This window comes from Nanorana parkeri, unplaced genomic scaffold (assembly GCF_000935625.1).
Source record: "Nanorana parkeri isolate BGI_ZX_2015 unplaced genomic scaffold, ASM93562v1 scaffold271, whole genome shotgun sequence".
Lineage (NCBI taxonomy): Eukaryota > Metazoa > Chordata > Amphibia > Anura > Dicroglossidae > Nanorana > Nanorana parkeri.
In genome coordinates, this window is record NW_017306539.1 from 576616 (window position 1) to 597981 (window position 21366).

At 42.4% G+C, this 21366-nt stretch overlaps 1 protein-coding gene across 1 annotated transcript in view; it reads left to right on the forward strand.

Annotated features, from left to right (window-relative positions):
* Positions 1-21366, forward strand: part of PPP1R21 (protein phosphatase 1 regulatory subunit 21) — a 75376-nt gene that overhangs the window by 28132 nt on the left and 25878 nt on the right. Inside the window, exons 9-13 of the mRNA XM_018557192.1 lie at positions 401-550; positions 5568-5669; positions 5762-5850; positions 11200-11336; positions 19753-19845. Coding sequence (XP_018412694.1) covers positions 401-550; positions 5568-5669; positions 5762-5850; positions 11200-11336; positions 19753-19845 — 571 coding nt within the window. The remainder of the gene's footprint in view (positions 1-400; positions 551-5567; positions 5670-5761; positions 5851-11199; positions 11337-19752; positions 19846-21366) is intronic.

Genomic DNA, 21366 nt, shown 5'->3' on the forward strand with positions numbered 1-21366 from the left:
CTGGATTCTTCTCTCAAGAAAGGACTGTTCTCTTCATTGCAGATTTTTTCCCTGTAATGTAGCTCGTGCCTGGAGGTGATATCAGATTCTCTTGTGTTCATTTCAGCATCAGGTAGCTAAGGAGGTCAACAGCACTCTTGAAATAATAAGTAAAAAAAAAGTTATATTAACTTGTTTGTACAATACTACTGCATGAACAGCTATTACATTTTATTTCTTGTAAAAGGTCAACTTTACGCTATTCTGTCTTCATACAATGAACATTAGGAAGTAATAGAAGGTAGTATAGCCATTACTTGTACATTGTGGATAGTTAATCTATAAATCCAATTGAATGTTGTCTGCCTGTACTCTGCTGGCGAATAGAATGAATTGATGAGTCCTCAAATTCCTTTTCCAGCTGAAGGCTCGGGAATTAGCTGGTCAGGCTCTGGCCTTTGTCCAGGATCTAGTTACTGCTCTCCTGAACTTTCATACATACACAGAACAGAGAGTCCAGATCTTTCCCATAGACTCTGCCATCGATGTCATCTCGCCATTAAATCAAAAGGTAAAGGCACCCAAGCACATTTTGACATTGAATGCAAAGATGTTTAACTCATGATAATCCTATCTAAAACATGTGATTGAAGCTCATGTAAACCCATGAACAAAAAATGTATACCTTTCCATGTCACCAGTGCTTAGATGCTGTAGCTGCATTAGTGAGTGAGTCTGCTTTTTTGTTTAACCTGTCAGGGAGGATGGAGAGGAAATATGTGTGTTCCACTTTAAAGCTAATTAGTCAGGGTAAATATATGGGATCTTCCATTAACATGTATGTAAGTCTGGAGTTTTTACTATTACTGGCTGCATACTTGTTAAAAGTGATCCATACCATTGCTCTCGCTACCCTATCTAATAGTATCTGTGCATAGAGGCTGTTGCAAGATCTTTATTGCTCCCTCTCTCATGTCGCAGCTCTAGCAATCCCTAGATAGCAGCTGTGATACTCTGTCTAAAACTCAGTTTTATCTTTGTTCAATTTCACTTTAGCTTCATTCATCCCTCCTTTCCCCATTGGCTGGAATTATTTAATTTTTTCTTTAGTCAGTAGAAAAAAAATAACTGTTTCAGCCAATCAAAAAGAAGGATAATGTCAATGTACTCGGGAGCAAATATTTAGGAAGCACTGGGATCTCAATGCTCAATTAAAAGTCCAAATGCACCAAAGTTTTCCAAGCAAGCTCAGTGGCTCTGGTAAGGTGGCTGCAACAGCATAACGGGCTTCCCTTAGTAGGGAACCTGGAAGTAGCTTAGAGAGTAGGCATATATTCAGAAGACACCGGGCCGAATGAGGGAAAGTCAAGAGAGTCTTTAAAGTGACATTCAAGTCAAACTTTTTTTTGCCCCTTCCCAATCCTGCTGTAGGTACTTACCTTAAATCATGCCTCTTGATTCGATCATCTTCTTTACTGTCCTTTTCAGCTGTTCCTCCAGCTCTGGTGCGGGTCTCCGATCCAGCGCTGACTCCTCTGTCTTCCTCTACTCTGACGTCCCACGGAGTCTGTGCGGGTGCACGTTGCTCCATAGACTTACCTTGTGTTGCTCCTCGTTTCCCGGCCAAACATCTGAAGTGTGCATACGCCCGCCCCAAGATCCTTTGCAGCCGCCCGAGACTCTTCAGATGTTCGGACGGGAGCGTGCGACGAAGACACAGTTAAGTTTAAACCCTTTTAAAAAGGTGTTGTTTTTTTTTGTATGTTTTGCATATATCTACTGCTTGCTAGCAGCAGATATATGCAAAAACCTATGAGGGTTTTATAATCCTTTAATTGTTCAATCACAAAGAAAACACATCCAAAGCATTTTAGGGGCAACAACACTTCCCCTTCATCATGGCTTGAAACAGTAATGTGTGGACTTAAAAGAAATAAAACCAAAGTAAATTCTTACCGTGTTTCCCCCGAAAATAAGACACTGTCTTATATTTTTTTGGCTCATAAAAACGCACTAGGTCTTATTTTTGGGGTTGGACTTATTATTTTTTTTAATGTACAACAATCCACACTTATTCATGTAGAACAGTCTACATGTATTCATGTACACAAATATGGTGGTCAGGCAATCAGGGGTGCCGTACCTTTCCAAGAGCAATTTGCTAACCAATAGCTGGCCAGAAGGAGCGAAGCGCGCTTTCACTATCGATTCCTCACAGGCGGAGTGCATTTGGTATCACTCCGCCTGCGTCAGGAGACGGCGCTATAGAGGAGGCATCGGCTTATGCGGCTCTGCTCCCTCCGGTGCCACCTCGCTTCCTCTAGTGCTGGCTTCGTTTGCACCGCTGATTCTCTCCTGCCTCTCTCGCGGCTCTTCAAGTTCCCCTTATGCCACCACCGGCCCTGGGAATGGCCACAACTAGGTCTTATTTTCGGGGTAGGTCTTATTTTCGGGGAAACGGGGTATATAGTGTTGTTTGAATTCTTCTTTTAGACTGTAGTTATGTTATGTAGGTCTGTTGTGAACTGTTGCTGATCACATTATGTACCTACAGTCCAAAAGGAGAATTCAAGCTGCACTTTATAAGAGATTCCTTTGGTTTCAGTCTGTTGAGTTCTTTTAAGTCCCCACATTGTTGTATTAAGTCCAAATAAAGGGAGAATACACTGAGTGGCCAGATTATTATGACCACCCCGTCAGTACTTTTGTTGGGCCGCCTCGTGACTCCACGAGATGACTTTGTTGGGCCGCCTCGTGACTTCTGTTGCATTCCATGGAGTCATGCGAGGTGATGCGAGGAATCTGACACTGCAGTGTTGCCCTTCTGTTGTCTTGTACCAGTCTTGCCACTCTCCGTTCTGCCCTAAAATTGACTAGTCGCTGACGGCAAACAATTTGCACGTTCAGACCCAGATTTTAACACTTTAACAATGAGCCCCTCTTGAACATTTAACAAATTCTGCTGATGTGCTGATACTCGCTCCATGGCTTCGAGCGCCAACAATCATCCCACATTCAAAGGCTGTTAAATCGCGTTGTTTACCCATATCTTCAGAAAAAAATCACTTCTACTGTCGTGGTAAACAACCTGCTTCCCTATTTATAATGGTCTGGCCCTCTAGCAACTTCAGCGTGAAATTTATAGCTAATTATGGCTAATTTGCCTACAAACATCAGGTGGTCATAATAAACTGGCCATTCAGTGTAGTGTTGCCTCTGAAACACGTTGGCTGTTTTTCCTTGGGATTAAATAATTAACGACTCTTTGGACTTTTTCACATATTAGGACTGGCACCCATGCAAGATATGTCTACAATATATGTAGGAAGACTGTGTAAAAGTACAATTTTCACAGCTGCAAGTCTAGGCATTGTTAGGGAGCTCTGGCATGAGAAAGGGAACATTAAACACCCCCTATGCACAGGGACTGTTAGAAGGGAAAGGAAAAACAATTACATAAATCCCTTTTTAAAAATCAATGGCTGGATGTAAACTGATATTATTATGATGACGACGTGCCAGATTCCTGGAGTTTCAAAAATAAACTATCAGTGGCAAGTCTTCTGTTTTTATAGTGACCGGTCATCTTTATGGGTAATGCGCACTTTCATACGACCAGTTTTTCCAGACATTTTGTGGCTTTTTCCATGCTGGCAAATTGCTGGAAGATGGAAATTTGCAGTGTTATGAAAAAGCCTTGTGCTAACAATTTCACCTTCCATTATATTCTATTGCAATGCTTTGAAATCTAATTGCAAGGAATTTGCGTAGGAGATGACATATAAAACATATAAAAAAACACTTGTAAAATGAAAAGAGATACAAAAGAAACTCATCAGCGCTCTTTATTGAATTGCTGAAGAATTAACTTTTTACACTTTTGTTAATATACACATTCAGGCAATCCTACTATGCATGTTAAAGAAAAACTCTTTTTCATATGCAAATAGAAAAGATCATATTATTGTATCCCTAATGAGGAAAATGTTGTTTCTTTCTTTATAGATGTACATGAGGGCATCCGTAATGTATGCAAGCTCTGTTCCCACTTAACAATTGTGCAACTTTTGTAACCCTTTACATCACTCTGCCTACCATACAGGGACTGTACAACTAACAATAATAGATCCTCTGCAGTCCATTCCAATCTGAAATATCCAGTGTTCCTTGTAGTTACAGACCATATGATCTAGGCTGAAATGGCTTTAGGTCAATTGAGGAAGCTCAGGAGCAGCAGTTTAATATTTATGCCAATCCTACACATAGACATAAGGTGGGCAAGAACCGGAAAATGTCTTGTAAGACTTGACAAAAAATAATTTTCTAATCTACAAGAAAAGTTATTTTTTATCGAAATAAACTGAACAAAGTGAATGAATAGGAACAAATCTGCAAAACGTTTATGCGACTCTTATTAGTAGCATCTCTCTCAGGGCAGCTTTGCACCTATGCATGCAGATGAGTTGTAATGCACATTACAACAGCCCGCTGTGTTGTTGTGCATTGACATTTGTTTTCAGTGGCATCCCAACACACACCTATAGTGAGAAATACACGTGTTGCATGTTGAAAAACAAAAAAAGACAGAAAACAGAAGCGTGCCAGACCAAAACGGATGTTAAGAGTCCATGAAAGAAAAAAAAGGTTAAGAAGTGTTGGTCAAACAGCCAACATGTTTTAGGGGCAGACAAGACCCCTTTCCTCAGGGCTGGAAAATATGACAATGAAGGAATGGACTTGGACTACAAAAACCCAGAATTTAGATCTTAATGCAGCTATGTGTAGTTCTCCCAAAATCTGTAGATTGCAGGCATCGATCTAACATCCGTTTTGGTGTGGAGCTCCTCTGTTTTCTGTCCCTGAATTGCTCCCAGTACCTAATGTTCTACCCACAAATCAAGTTGGGTTTATCATAAAAGATGGCAAGAGACACTTCCCACTGCCTCTGAAATATTCTCAGGAAAAGCAAACAGATGTTTGTTCTGTCTGCCCATGCACAGATATTGTCTGACCATCATCAAATCTTCAGATATCTTTTGGGTGTTTGGCTACGTATAGACATTTTCAGATAATCTAACTAACTGGCCAGATCATCTAAGGAAAATCTATTGTCTTTGGGTACCGGATTCGTTTACCGTCTCCCATCCCAAGATACAGAATTAAGCGTACAGTTTTTTTTAGCTCAGAGATGGTAAATTGCAGATTTGAATTTCTATACACCTATCTGTAGTTTTCCAGCAGATGGCAATGTTTGCTAACACAATCTCATTCATCGTGTGTACTGTTTAGTATAGCTCAGGGATTGTGTAGTCTTCATCAATAATCCCTTTGCATGTTACAATGTATCTCATCTTGAAGAATAGGTAATTATTGCACTCTTTTTACAGCTTGAGATAAAACAAATACGCCTGTTTGAAAACTTTATTCCTTTTGAAGGATTAGCATGCTATGTGATTTCAATTTGATACTTGTAGCATAAGAGGGGGAAAAACAAAGTGTTAAATTGACAGTGATGTATCCACTAAGCTTGATGTAACATATAAGTGGCCCACTTTGGATCCTCTAACTGGCTGCTTTCCATCACGCAGTTCTCGCACTATCTTCACGAAAATGCCTCTTACGTACGTCCTCTGGAGGAAGGAATGCTCCTGTTGTTTGAAAGCATCACTGAGGGCACCATTACCGTCCTGGTAATATTTCTACCTCATTATCTCTTTCCTTTCCCAGCTGTGAATTACTATCTCTGTCCCTTCTAATGTCAGATTCCAATTTTCATCCCCAGGAAACCACGGTGAAGCTGAAAAAATTTTCTGAGCACTTTACATCCTATGTGTCTTTTCTGCAAAAAATCCTCCCGTACCAATTAAAAAGGTATGCATGTTTTTTTATGTATTCCACTTGAGATAATAGTCATGCACATATTGATTATGTGAATTCTTTTCAAGCGGCTCTTTATGAAAATATAGATGCACCCTGTGACCTGCTTATATATGCATCCAAAGTTTTGAAATCATTTTTCTTTTCTACTTGTGTAATTACCTCTTCTTTAAACTGACTTGCCATATGCCACCTGAGAGCTAAAATCAGGCTTGCACTGGGAGTGGCTGTTCTATAAGGTCACTGGTTGGAAGGGGAGGTTCAGTGATGACCTTACAGAAGGGGCAAATGCAGCATGGGCATCAGCTGTGTGGTCCTGGAGCTGGCTCCATCTACAAGGCAAATTAGGCAGAAGCCTAGGGCACGATAAATGTCCAGGGGGCTCAGCTGCAACTCTTATGTTCCTACAGTAAGCCAGAAGCATAACGAAATTCATTAAAGCTGTGCATCTGCCTGTCCCCATACACTTGTGGGCAGTTGGTATCTGTAAGCGTGGGACAATGCCAGTGCAAGCAGAGTAACTTGGGTGGCTTCTCTGTGCCTATTGCAATTGTTATCAATGTCAGTTGAAGCAATGAGGATGGGGCAAAGATGCCTTCTTGCCTAGGTTCCCATTCTGCATGAGCAGTAGTGCTGTTTAAGTAACGTTTTTAAGCCGAATTTAAAAAGTGAGGTTAAAAAATAAAACCTATTTTGGGAAATTGGATGAAATGCAAAATGCTTATTTGTAGTCCTAATAATTCTTGAACACTATATTCTGCAGAGAATGGAAGCTGTAAAATCATTTTGATGAATGTCTGGTCTAATGTCGGGGAACGTTTTGTACTTGCACGTACTTGTACTGTGCCGTTTGTGTTCATTTAATATTCTTGTCAAGAAATCTCAACAATCATGACATACATATGTGTAGCCATATATAACTCTCCTTAGCTGAAAACCCCCCAGATGATCATGAGAAGGGGAATTCGGACACATTACTTTGGATAGGGTACATTGCAAACTCCATTGGGCCATTTACCGATACTGCTGTATAGGGCTTGTGGAGGATGATTATGTAAACCAGTTAGTGGCTTTCAAAGAGAACATGTCTTCACTGTAATTCTATTCATATGATTATCTTCTTCAGCCTGCTAAAGTTGAGTTTAGGATTGACTTTCCCTGCCTTCTGCAGCTCTTTATTGTTCCATAGCCATGATGGGCAGCTTTACTGACCAGTAATGAACACTAGAGGTGGTGGGCTTGAGGTTGACTTCAGGAAGTCAAATAAAAGTTAGCACAGTAGAGAACCCGTGACAAGTTTGTGCAGGGGGTCTTTAGGCACCCCTAGGGGAAGTAGACTCCCTTTTAAGAGGCTCTTACATGCTTCTTCAGTAGTGCAGCATCTGGTAGTAACCAGTTGCGTTCGTCTTATTGCAGTCATGGTAGGATAAAGATGAAATCTTGTTCCTATAAGTTGCTGCAATTTGGACCTAGTTGTTACATTCTGTCCTGCTGGGAAAAGGATATCGCTGTCTTCCTTCTGCAGGACAACACAAATTTTACTTGACGCTGTGCCTCCATTTTAAACTTCATTCAGAAAATGCTGTCAGCAGTATGGAGCCTGTGGTGTCTGGAGTGTTCTCTACATAACATGATGGGAGGAGAGCCCAGGCAGATGGCTTCCACAGGTCTTGTGACCGAGCCTTCCTCCTGGCACTTTTTTTCCGCTTGCCCATTTGGTAAAGTAATAGGATTCCAGTTGCTTCGGAGTCCTAAAGCAAATTTATAAATAAATATTAATTAATATTTATTTATTTATAGGGATGCAGCAATACCGGTTTGTCAGTATCAAGTAAGGGTACTGATATTTATCTTTCTGTACTCGCTGATACTGAGTACCGATACCGTTACTTCCGCTAGCATGAAGCCGGCTTCCTGGCCGAAGCTGGACGGATGCTGATTGGGTGGGAAGCCGCCTTCCCGGCCAAACAGCATTAAACTGGCCAAATGGCATGGAGCCGGCTTTCTGGCCAATCGGGAAGCCTGTCGGCGAGTCATTACCCGCCGCCCTGCTACCTGACTGACCCGGAAGCTGGCTCCATGTTCCCCATGGCACTGGCGGTCAGAGGAAATCTGCCTCTGACTGGAAGTTCCGGTATCGGGGGTAAGTATCGGCGCACTCGCCCAAATACTCGGTATTGGCACCAATATCGATACTATTATCGGCATTGGTGCATCCCTATTTATTAATTTTTGTGTATTAAAAAATACATTTGTTAGGCAACGCACTGTGCTGTATGAATGAGTTGGCCTTTGTTTTTTTCTATTTGTGGGTATTTTTATTTGGTTTTTGTTTTTTTAAAGCAATCATACCTCCTCACTTCTTTATAAATTGGCCCCTCAGAGCTGATGAGGGTCAAAAAAGGTGACACAGGTAAATTGATATTCTCATCCATTCTTTATTCCTCACTTCTGCTTTGGTTGGAGTTCTTGTTAAACATGGTTCTGTATCTGAATTCATTTGTCTCATGCTTTTGTGTCATTAGTGAAATATCTGGCTAGAACTGTAAAGATGGTTGCCGTGAATATCTTCCGCCCAGTGAGTGTTTCGCCTGCAGCTCCGAGTGTAATTATAGTTATTCCCAATGGTTTCACACAACACCTCTTTGCCAAGCCGCGTTGCTTTGACTGAGAAGGAACCAGAGTCTGTTTCAAAGGCCTCAGCCGCTGGTATCTGTCCTCTGACAGGAGCCTTTGAATAATAACGCTGCGCTCTGGATACATCTGACATTGAACAAATTCCCTGGTTGCACAGGCCCACTGGCAACCTTCACTGTACAAAATGGTGGCAGTAGATCAAAATGAAGGATGAGAAGGCTGTGACAGCTGGAGAATGAGATATATTAGACACTGTGCATAAAAAATATGGTGTAAGGTAGAATGTATGTTTTAAATAAGTGTTGGAAAGCCCAGAATGACTTTGCATTTGCAGGCCCGTTAGCCCAGCGCCCTTGCTTTTTGTCTCAGGGCTCTCCCCAGTACAGTGTAAACACTGGGGGTAGCAGTGCCTTGCGCATAGCTATTACAGAGTCCTGTGCTTGTTAGGCTGCTAAATGGCTGTATGACAAAAACTCTTCATTCAAAGCAGAACTCCAGGGAATGTTTTTCTTAACCCTTGCAGCGAAGCCACCCCTGCACTGCAAGGGTTAAGTTCCCATTTTTGTCTAGGTTCAAAAATAAAGCTTATGCTCACCCGATCCTTCGATACAGCTTGCTCTTAGACTGGCTCCTTCCAACCTCTCTCCCTCCGCTGCAGCAGTTTTAGGTCCTGAGACTCATCATGTTCTATACACAGTGTATGCTGAGGCACATACCAAAGCTGCAGCAGAGGCGGGGGGAGGCTCCAGTGACCAGTTTAAGAGCAAGCCAGTTCGGAGGATTGGGTCAGTATGACTCTTTTTTTAACCTAGACAAAAACGAGCACTTAATCCTTGCAGTGTGAAGGTAGGCCTACTGCAAGGGTTAAGAAAACTTTCCCCCAGAGTTCTGCTTTAACTCTTGTCTCATCTGACTGAATGCAAACCTCCCTCCCAAGGCACAATCAGTACCAGGAAAGTGTTTAATAATTGACAACAATCACTAAGAAAACAACTAAATACACAGATGATTTACATATGCGAAAGCTCTTTCACCTGTCAAAGGATTTGTATTTCTATGAATCCAGTCGTGAGATTGAGACCGCTCCGCCATACAGCACAGCCCTGTCTGGCATGGGATTTTTTCTGCTGCATTTTGGTTTCATTTACAGGTCTTGTCCTTTCCCCACCTTGTGACTGGGCAGTGAAAGATGAAGCAGCAGACTGATGAGCTCATCTCTCTGCCGCTCTGCTCTCTCCTCCTATCACAATGCTGCTGGGACTGCAGCACAACTGATTGGCTATTTGTGCTGCTTCTGCCTTTACCAGCCTAAACTGTTCTGTACAGGGAACTGCAGAAGACTAATACCAGGCAACATCGATTCGAGACCCTAATTCTACTTCCCTGGTGTTTCCCAGTCTGAGCTAGTGGTTGGATCAGAGGCAGAGGTATTGATGAACTGCTTAGGCACAGATCCCACACTTGGCCACGGCTTAGACCAGGAGCCATTGGGGGCAGGATGCTGGCATATGGTGGGGCCGGGGAGCGGTCCTGCAATTAGGTATGTATTTGAGGGGTTATGATTGCGCTTAAGCTAGGCAGCAAAAAAGTGAGAGAGCCAAGGTGTTGGTCTACTCTGTTTTTCCAACCAAAACTTTTACATTTTTTTTAAAGAAAGTGAAAGGGCAGCCTCGGTCAGATTTGGATAAAGTCGCATATTCTGTATACTGTATATCTTTGGAACAAAAAAGGTGTATATGGTACAGGTATATGGATATCACTGGGATGGGAAAACACAGACAAATATAGAAGCCTAACAGGGTTTTCAGACTTTCGCTGCTCTTCTAACACTGTTGATTTTGTTCCTGTCTCTTTCCTCATTGAGTCAAGAAGTGATAGGAATCTCCATGTTCGGGACACCTCCACAGTACACATAACAAAGGCTTCCTACTGATTGCTGGTCTGGTAGGACCTCTGTACTGAGAGACAATGACCGTACAGAGACTGCTGCTTTCACACTGAGCCCAGCTGTCTTTATTTGTAGCCTCCCACTAGGACAGAGGAAACATTTAGGACAGGCCATACACCTCAAGAATTTTCTTGTCCAGCCCCATGTGCTGAACTAACGATATCGCTCAATTGCCCAATTCAGGCTAGACAGTGTGGATGTGGGAATCTCCTTTGCCAGCTATTGCTTTCGGACAGATGGGGCCCGCACCTGTCAGAATACCTGAACAATCACTGCATCTGAAAGTTCATTCGAAAATTGATGAGCTGGTACCTGCAGGGCCACCCACAGCTAGAATTGCATTAAATTCCTGCTGATTTGCCTGCAATTTGAGCCATGGGTAGCCCTGCAAGCACCACCTGGCTCAACAAAGGTTGATTTAAAAATTGAGTCAGGTGGAAAATTATCAGTCAAACAGTGACTGCACATGACAGGGCATTAGGCAGTCACAGGTGAATACAATAGCCAGCAGGTAGAGATCCTCCATCCATGCTGTTTATCATAGATGGGGGAATCGATTGATTTTCTCTCTTCAGCCCGTAGGCTGAGCATCAGAAATCAAGCCATGTATGGGGTTCCTAAGCAGACTTAACATGTTTTGGACCCAACCTGATTGCTCTGTATAGTTTATGACTGGGCTTGGGCCTGTTTGGTGAAGTTGTCTGTGAGAGTCCTCTAATCATAATGTTATTCCTCCCTCTTAATTTTCACAACCGCAGTCTGGAGGAAGAGTCCGCGTCACCACTTTGCACAGCACCATTAAAAGAGTGGAATCTGGAACTCCACAGAGACGTGAAAAGAATGACGGCAGCGTTTGAGAAACTGAAGACGTACCTCTCCCTCCTCGCCTTACCCAGTGAGTGTCATCTGCTTTTCAGGTGCAATGTAATTCCTGAAGATTTTTGTCTTTGCATATTTGCTTTTTCTTCACTTCTGCTGCAAGTTTCTCTTGTAGCGGACTCCCTAGGATATCAGATGCCGGGTTTAAGCTTCTTATCAGCCACTTTTCCAAGTCCCCTAACCTCAGCTATAATGTCAAAGGCTCCTTTTTGGTTTAGAGGGTAATTCAAATGCACAGTTTGTACCAAAAATGTGCTCCCTGAAGTATATCCACACCCAAAAGTTAAAATGTAATATTTCTGCTTACCAATGCTTAAATGTGGTGACTGCATTGGTTTTCCTAGTTTAGGCTTTTTTTAAATGTTATTTTCACTTGGTGATCTGGCCAGTAACACACTTCCTGCGTTAGGGTGGCTGCACTCTATAGGGGAGAAGCAGAGCCACCCTTCGACAGCAGCATTGTCACCCTGTGAGGAGGGTAGTAACACTTTTTAAACAGTCACAGCAACATTTTTTTTCTTTTTTGGGATAATGGTTTTACATAAATTATTAAAAGCTGATCATTGTAACCACCTCTATCAGTGTAAAATGGTTTGTCTCAACCCTCTATCACATTTGCTGGACAGCTTGGGGAGTTAAAGGAAGTTGAAAAATGGACCTAGTGGAAGGATGAATGGGCAATAAAACTATGTTATTAGGGAGGGGACTCAGAAGAGCAAAGGCAGGTGTGTTGAAGGATAATTTAACCATGTTTTTTTGCATGTACCTACTGCTAGCAAGCAGTTGATATATACAAAAACATTTTTTTTAAAAATCTGAAGATTCTTGTGCGGCTGCAAAGAATCATGATGCGGGCACATGCGCAGTAGAGATCTTTGGCCGGGAGAAGAGAGGCGTAGTCAATGTAGGCAGCCCGAAGGCGTGCACCCGCACAGACTCCATGGGACACAGAAGACACAGCAGTAAGCGCTGGATCAGAGACTGGCACCAGCGCTGGAGGGACTCCTGAAAACTACTGGAAAGAAGATGATGATCGGATCAAGAGGCATCATTTAAGGTAAGTGCTTACACCAGCATGGGGGGGAAATTGACTTTAATGTCACTTTAATGCTATTGACATAATGCATCATACATGCCATTTTTTATTTTTCCCATAGTTCCACTTCACACCTGCACCTACCAGTCTCCTAGCCCTTGTTTTTGTTTATACCCCAAATGATTTTGCCCCTGATTGTCACCCTCCCTTGTTGCAAACTCTTCTTTTCATATTCAGGACTTCTCTACTGATGTTCTATTACTCTGACTCTGTCAGTACTGAATGCTTTCAAATGCAACTCCAAGCTAACCTAAATACACTTAATCAAAATATATATATTATTAGGGTTATTCACAAAAGGGTGAAGAGTTTGGAGAAGGCAGGAGAAGTGAACAATCTAGGACACCATAACTGAACTGGAAAGTGAGCTGAATTGGAGACTTTTTTTCAGTTCCGCAATGTTGTCCTAGATTGTTCACTTCTGTCTTCTCCAAACTCTTCACCTTTTTGTGAATAACTCTGTATGTGTTTATTATTATCATTATTCAGGATTTATATAGCACCAACAGTTTGTGCAGCACTTTACAAAATGAAGGGAGACTGTATAATTTTATAATACTATTTCAATGCAGGGGGGTTAGGAGGACCCTGCTCGTGAGAGTTTTCAGTATAGTAGGAGGAGCAAGTGATACGGTAGGTGGTAAATGTGTGGAATTAGCTAATGGAAGAAGTAAAAGGACAGTTATGTCGAGGTGGGATAGGCTTCCCCGAAGAGATGAGTTTTCAGGGATAGTCTAAAGGCAGACAGAGTAGGGGATAGCTGGATAAGTTGTGGTAGGGAGTTCCAGAGGATGGGAGAGGCTTTGGAAAAGTCCTGAAGGAGAGCATGGGAGGGGGTGACGATGGAGCTGGAGAGCAGGAAGTCTCGAGAGGGGCAGGGAGGACAGTTGGGTGATATTTTGAGATGAGGTTGATGGATTTAGTTTGGGGCAAAGTTGTAGATGACTTTGTATGATGATAATATATTTTATTTTATTTGTTGGGCAAGTGGAAGCCAGTGGAGGGATTGGCAGAGAGGGTGGCAGACTGTGAACGGTTGGTGAGGTGGAGGAGTCTGGCAGCTGCATTCGTGATAGACTGAAGGGGGGATAGCATGTGTAGTGGTAGGCCAATAAGGAGGGAATTACAGTAGTCGAGGTGAGAGGTTACGTTGCCTACAAAAGTATTTGTAGTATGATCCTCCATTCTTGTGATATGCACATGCACCTTTGCAAGTCTGTTAGATCATAATAGTACTTTCAGGTTTAGCATCACCTCTTCCTGAGTCATCGTCACTGCTTTTAAGGTCATCTCATGCTCTCTGGACAGCTGTGATTATGCTGATTCAACATCCACTGGTTTTCCCTTAACCCCTTCAATCCAAGACACCATTTTAAAACAGCAGCCAATCTCCATGGCTTCTGTGTGTTCCCAATGGCACAAACGCTGGGACCGCTGGCGGTTGTGCCTTTGGGACATCGGGTTCCAGCGCTAAGCCCAGGAACTGAAATAACTAGCTCCTGGACTTCTGATGCTCCTAGAGCGCACTGTAGAGGCCAATGTAAACTGTATGTTTCTGCATTCTGTTTACACTGGAAGTGTAGATATGTCAGGGATGACATCTCAGCACTTCCTCTGTGTATGGAGGCTAGGACAGAGCTGGAGCAATAGATCGCAGCTGTAGCGATCCATTGCTGACTGATTGGTCCACTTTAAGAAATAACTACATTATGCTTATACCAGATGTATGGCAAGTCCCATTCCCAGCTTCTGAGTCTATAGAACATTCAGATATGTTGTGAATTATATAGGTTGGGCTTCACTTTTAAGAGTTGACATTCCTTTTGTATAATTTCCATTTTTAGAACTGCCCTCCTCCTCCTTTGTGTCCCCTAAGGCCTAATTCACACCTAGGCCACACAGCTTTTGCACGTTTGTACTCTGATCCTCTGATTCTGTTGGCTCCAGCTTTGATAAACAACGCCTCCCCCCAGCCCCATACGTTTTTGTTTTACATTGGTTTATGTATTTTTACTGTTTACGCTGCCATAAAGATACATAATAAGTAACCTGAAAATAGCACTTTCATTTTGTTTAAAAGTAATCACGGGTCTTCGTCAGCCAAGCAGAGGTCACAAAGCCACCAGCTGATGGAGGACAAGCTTTGCATTAGAGGTCATGAGGGCCTTAAAATGCTTCAGTATGAAGTGAAGCTTGTGTTTGAACCATTACTTTTTTTCACCTCATAAGAACCTTCTGTGAGAGATAGTGAAACAGAAGAGTGTGCGTCTGAATAGACGTCTAATGAAAAGCTCGTTCCTTCTGAGTCAGAACATCCAATCTCTCCTTTGTACAAGATCAGGAATACAAATGTCAGCCTCTCCACTACATTAACTTAGGTTTCCAGCCTTTGATGGATGTTTATTTGTTCCCCTTTTTCTGCCTGTTTTCAACCACTCTTTCCTTTCTGTCTGTAGTATATGTCAGGTCATATTTTTAAAGAAGCTATAGTATAGCAATCAGTGCTTCCAAGTTTGGAGGACAAAGACTGCAAGAGGGGATGACACATGAGTGTACTTGGATATGATTACGTCCTGGTTTGTTCTGTCCCCTGGAAGGGCAAATATAAATCTAGATGGCAGACAGAATTCCACAATTAGATTTGTGTGGATTCAGATTCGTTGTAGAGGAATAGTGTGTTTTTAAAGAAGAACTGTTGCTCGGTTTTAGATCGCCTACAGTGCTGGGAATTGTGTCAGTGTATAAAATTGTGCGCTATTCTTTAGCAGACCTTACGGTTCTTTCATGTACACATAAATCTTGGAATCTCTGGTCAGATTACAACTTAATGTAGGTTGGTGATGTCATTCCAAGCCAATGGTGTCTCATTTTTTTTTTTTTTTATATGCGTTTCCAGTTGGCCTTTGGATGTTCTGTGAGTGGGTGATGAAGTGGGGGGTTGGGTGGGTGTAATCTGCTGTGTGCGGGTTGCAAGGTGGGTGGGATGGTTGAGCTGAAAGCGGCTAAGTTAGGTGGGAAGAACGACCTGTGACTGATTAGACGGGGTGGACGGGATGTGCAGTGAACTAAGGAACAAGGTCAGTAGCAGCATTTTTATCAGCCAGTTCTGTGGCTCTTCCTGAAGGCTTTCTCCCTCCATGTCTGTGCCCCCATTGCAGTTAGGGTTGCCATCTTTTCTTGGAAAAAATATCCTGCCTTTTCATCTCTTTTCTAATAATAGCACTGGCAACACGTCCCATATCTACTGGCCAGGTGGAAACCCTCCCTCCTTGGCTTCATCTCTTGGTGGGAATGCTGTGTGAATGGCATTCACCCAGCTATACGCTGGGCAAAGCGTTTATACATCAGCCCCTGAAAGTGTTGTAACAAAATACTGAGAGTGCACAAAAATACTTGTATCACTTTTTTTCCAATCTAAAAATAAATGATAATCGTACGTTACAGTTTGAAGAACTGTGGGTTTTTAAAAAAAATCAATTTATCAAACTTTTCTCACTTGGAGTATCATTGAAATTGTAATTTGGCCCCAGGGGGTTAGGGGATTTTCGTATTGAAAAGAGTTCCTTGCATACAAAATTATTTTTTTTTCCTCCCATGTACATTTTAGGGCTAGTTTACACCAGCCACGGTGCGTACCGGGCCGATTCCGGACGGAACGCACTGGATCACATTGGCGGCCACCTCACGTTGTTGTGGGGCAGGAGGGGGTGTGGCGGTGCATTGACCTCAATGGCACTGTAGCCACACCCTCTGCCCGCAATGCAATGCACACCACTGCCTGCAGTCCAGTCAGAACAAAAAATGCTGCAAGCACTATTTTTTTCTGACTGGACCGGAATGCAGGCAAGGATGTGCCACTCGTTCCCGTGCGGCTGATCGCATTGTCACGTCCCCTCCTGCCCCAGAACAAACTGAGGCGGCTGCAATGCGATCCAGTGCGTTCCGGACAGAATTGGGTGCACTGTGGCTGGTGTGAACTAGTCCCTAAGGTTAATCTTCACTCTTGGTGCAAAGCCTTTCATCTCCATGAAAAATATATGCAGTATATGTGTATCTTCAAAATAGCTTTTGCCTCTTAAGGCATCAGCCTCACTGCATTGTTTTTAATTATTTTTATAATTGCCATAGAAAAGAAGTGGCCGCAAAAATCTACTGTTTATATGTTACTGCCTGATTCCCAAAAAATAGCATATTTAATGTAAACCTGCGCCAAGGTCATATACACCAAGTATTTCCATATTCTGATCAATAAGTAAAAGTATGTTAAAACAAGCCCACATTCACTTCTGCATCTATAGGCATTGTGGAGAAATTAGTTCACAACACAAGCCTTAAAATCTTAGCTTTTTTTATGGAGTAGAAACTTGGCAACCTGCAAGCCCTTTAATGTACACAACTAGCAGGTGTTTTAAATTGACTGAAACTAACTTCAGAGTCTTTGTTGTGATCTCTGCAAACTCGGAGAAGAAGGTATTTTAAGACATTTAAGGTGTCCATACACCTTACAACCATCGCAAGACTTTTGTCTTGCGATGGTTGTAAGCTAATTAAAAGCTTGTACGATCTGCCCATCTTGGACAGGCAGATCGTACTTGCGATCATCGCAAAACGGGCAGTGTGCGCGTGCGCACACCGGCCCAATCGCCAGTTGTCGAACAAGCAGGCCACTAACCCGCCGAGAATCGTGCTGATCGTATGCTCGCCAGTCTGCAGGGATCTCCAGTGATATCATTCACCATATATGGACTTGCCCATATGTGATAAATGATTAAGTGAGAGAGAGAGGGCTTCTTCCTCTCTCTCTCTCTCTCTCTCTCCCTGCCCTGTGTGGCACTGACATGCTAAAATCACTGGGGATCGCTGATGAGAGAGGGGAAAGAGGGCTCTCTCTTCAGCATTTACTACAAATGGGCAAGTCCATATATGGTGAATGATGTCACTGGGGAGGGAGGGGATCAATGCACTGCACACTACACGTGAAGTAGGGGACATGCAGGTAAGGAGAGAGCTGTGTGCACAGAGCTGCTGCGCATGTCCATATATTCGTGGACGCGCAGCAGCTCTCAAGAATCACTGTCAGTCACAGTGACGAAGATCAGTGGGGGAGGATCCCGGCAGCATTGTTGGGATCTCTCCTCATTGCTGCGCTTAGCCCCGCCCACCATCTTAAAGAAGCGTTTACAGGCTTAGGGTGCATTTTGGCTAATAGGAGTAAATTACACAATTTACTTATTTAGCCTAAGGAATGCAATAATAAAGAAAAGATAGAACCCCATAGTTCTCCTTTTAAGAAGCAAAAATCTGTCACCCATCATAACATTTTGTTTACAGCACTATAAAAAGATAAAAGGGCATGAACCTTTTAATAAAAACATCTTTTAAATTCAAAAAAAGGATGGGTGGGAACAATGTTATGGTACAGCACAATAACCTCATGCATGCAGCATTTTCTTTACTGTCTGTTATTTGCTAGCTTATAATCTATTTATTTATTTTTGTAACTTACTAAATGTTTTATTGCACACATCTTCTGAGATGATCACATGTGTGATGTGCAGCATTTTCTATGTAAACATGAATTAACAAAGATTATTGCAATGCTTCTTCTGCTGCTAAAAATACTTCTAGTTTCTGGATGGTGCTCATAGTGAGGCTGTGTGAGACGGCTATTAAGCAGTGTTGGGAAAGGAGCCTTTCAAAGTGCTGAGAAAATACTCATGAGAAATAGAAGCTTTCAAACATACAGACTTACATGTCGTTATGTAAAATAACAATTGTAAATGTGATAAGCGTTCTGTAAATTAAGCATTTTTCATGTGGAAAATGCCATAAGATAAGAAAGTGCATGTAAAAGAACTTGTTTTGTGAATTGACTCTATCACAGGGTAAGGTAGACCCTCTGTATTGCCAAGGGCACCAGGCAGGCCAGATGCTAGAATGGTGTAGGTCATCAAACAGATGGCCAGAGTCAGCAGAGTACAGTTTCCAGACAGGTAAATGGAACAGTGATCGATGATAGCAACAGGCCAGTGATCAGGATATGCACAGATAAGCTGAGTACAAATGCATTCCAACAAAAACACAGGACTAATTCAAGGCATCAACAGTCAGAGAAATGTCAGAACCTGATACCTCTATCTTGGGTATGGGCAAACTGGCAAACCTATTGATCAGGCAAAAGCCTAAATCTCTGGCTTTGCTTTAGGGCTTGTTCACAACATGTCCAGACCAGAACAGTTTGTTCCCGGACCAAAAAAGCATCTTAATGTATCCCTATGATATTTCTGGGCTCTGTTCACACCAGCGCAATCCAGACAAAAAAAATACTGCTCATCTCATTTTCTCTGGTCTGGAATGCATGCAAACGCACTGGGCCACACCTGAAAGCCTATTTTAAGCCAAAAACCCCCCAGCTCCAGAACATGGTAAAAATGCAATGCACTGCGTTTGCAGATATCTGATCCAGACATGGTGTGAACCCAGCCTTAGTGTTCACTAATGAGGGCAGGCAGGTGTGCACAACAGAGACTTGAGCGCAGTGCTAAGTAATAGCCAGCAGATGGTGAGCTTTTAAGCCTAATCATTTCAGATACAAATGCATTAACAAAATAAAAAAACAATACAAAAACATGTGTTATTCACAAAAGGGTGAAGAGTTTGGATAAGGCAGGATAAGTGAACAATTTAGGGCAACATAGCTGAGTTTAGAGATTAAGAAGCAGAGGGCATGTAGAGAGAGTGGTAAAGGATGTAAATTGACTATTGTGGCGGGAAGTGAGAGAAATCAGAAGTATCATTAAAGGAAATAAAAGATGGATGATCTTGAAAAGATGTAAATGTCTGGCAATCCAAGGCAGGTGATGAAGACAGCTGCACACACACTGGAGATATGAAGGAGGTCCCTCCATGGGCTGTAAGTAAAAATGAACTGACCCAGGCATCCCATCTCCCGGCTTCTTGGCACGCTCCCTGGACCCCCTTTCCGCAGTTCTTTCTCCTCCTGGTAGGTCTCTTGTATACCTTCTTTTCCTTTAAAAAGGGAGAGGAAAGAGTTGCAGCCAACATGTTACAGGCTGTAAATTTCATTGTCCCAGGGATAGACACTCGCACTCCAGAAACATCTAATTGACCTGAACCAGCATTTGTGTAATCCGGGGTTTCCCTTTAACCCAGAGTAATCCTCGGCCCACACTGCTGTGTGTGTTTGGTGCCCTCAATAGATGTGTGGTGGATGTGTGTAATAATCCAGCATTAGCATAGTGTTTCTCCAGGGCCATTCTGCAATATTAATGATCTGATTCACATTCTAATAATCTATTTTTACTAATTATTGCAGGCACAAATCCAGAGGGTTTAGTGAGAGCCAACTATGGCTCCATCCTGACACAGATTTCAGGCGCTCTCCACGGACTTCATGATATATTGAAAGGTAATGTTTAGAACAATACTTCATTTATTTTCTAAGTGCTTCTCTCTGTAATCGGATGCACAGAGCACATTATCGCTGCTGTGTTTCTAACAAGGTTTTTTCCTTTTCTTCTGCTAAACAATAAGCTCCCTACAGCTTGTGATCCTTAACTACTTCATGGCTCCACTCTGCTTACCATACAGAATGTATGTACATTACATAAAGATAGATTTATGCCGGTAAAATCACAAACTTACCCCTGCAGTGTGGCTAACCCGTACTGCAAGGGTTAAGTGCACGTCCCACCTGCTCCCTCCGAGCTGCTAGACCGAAGCCCTCCGCACCTTCTCCCCTAGGCTCCGATAGTCTCAGAACCGCTGACATCATCACTTCTTATGCAGGTCAGCCTTCTCAGCTATCTTCTGTGAATAACAGAACACCACCCACCTATGTGATAAAAAGGGGGAGGTATTTGTAGCCTAACCCACAAGAGCAGCTTAGGGTGACAATGCTATTCCTCCATAGATACAGTACAGTGAGTAAGCAGAACATTAGGGAAAAGGGAGGTGAATGAAGCCACCACACCTAAGGACTGGTGAGCTACAATGTATGACATTTTTGTTTTTGGGTTTAGATGCCCTTTAATGCTGTGTTAATTTGAGCACATGCCCTTGGCTCTGGAAGCTTGGTCTATACTCCCTGTTGATACAGACAATACTTTCTAATTTTTACATAGTGGATACTCAAATTGCTTGCTGAAGTACAACAACTCAAGGTAGATTATAATGTTTCTAAAGTTGATGATTTCACCATAGTGTCTTTCAGAATTATATTTCCCTAAAAGGTAAAGCTACACGATATGACCTACCTATCTGTATGGCCAAAGATACTGTATGTGGATTGTTCCAAATGAATAAATTCAGAGAGTTTCCACTAAAGGATACAGCAAACAAATACTTTTTAGACAATTGCATGCTTCAAACCTTGTGGGAACTTTTTGGAGAAGGCCGTTTTCTGTTCCAACATAAAGCCAGGTCCTTAAAGACATGGTTTGAAGAGTTTAGTGTGAAGGAATTTGCATGGTCTTCACAAGAGCCCTGACCTCAAATCTATTGAACACTAGATCCAGATCTTCTTATCCAGTGTCAGTACCTGACCTCAATTGGTTGAACGTGCACACATTCCTACGAGCACACTCCACAATTATGTAGAAAGTCTTAGAGGAGTGGAGGCTTTTATTGCCACACAGGGTGTGCCAAATCCACATTATTTCTCATGGTTTTGGAATGTGATGTTCAATAATCTTGTGTAGGTGTGAAGGTCAGGTGTCCACAAACTTTTAAACACAAATAAGAGCAAAGCGCCATGTCCTCATAAATTTAGATTTGTATTTTTCATTAACGTATTAAAAAAAAGACAGGTACTTATAAATTAAAGGCAATAGTGGTTGTCCAAATATGATGGACCCACTGAATGCCAAATTTTTGGTATGTGTATGTCCTGTGTGTGAAACCAAAGCCAACTTTTTTTTATATCTCTTAT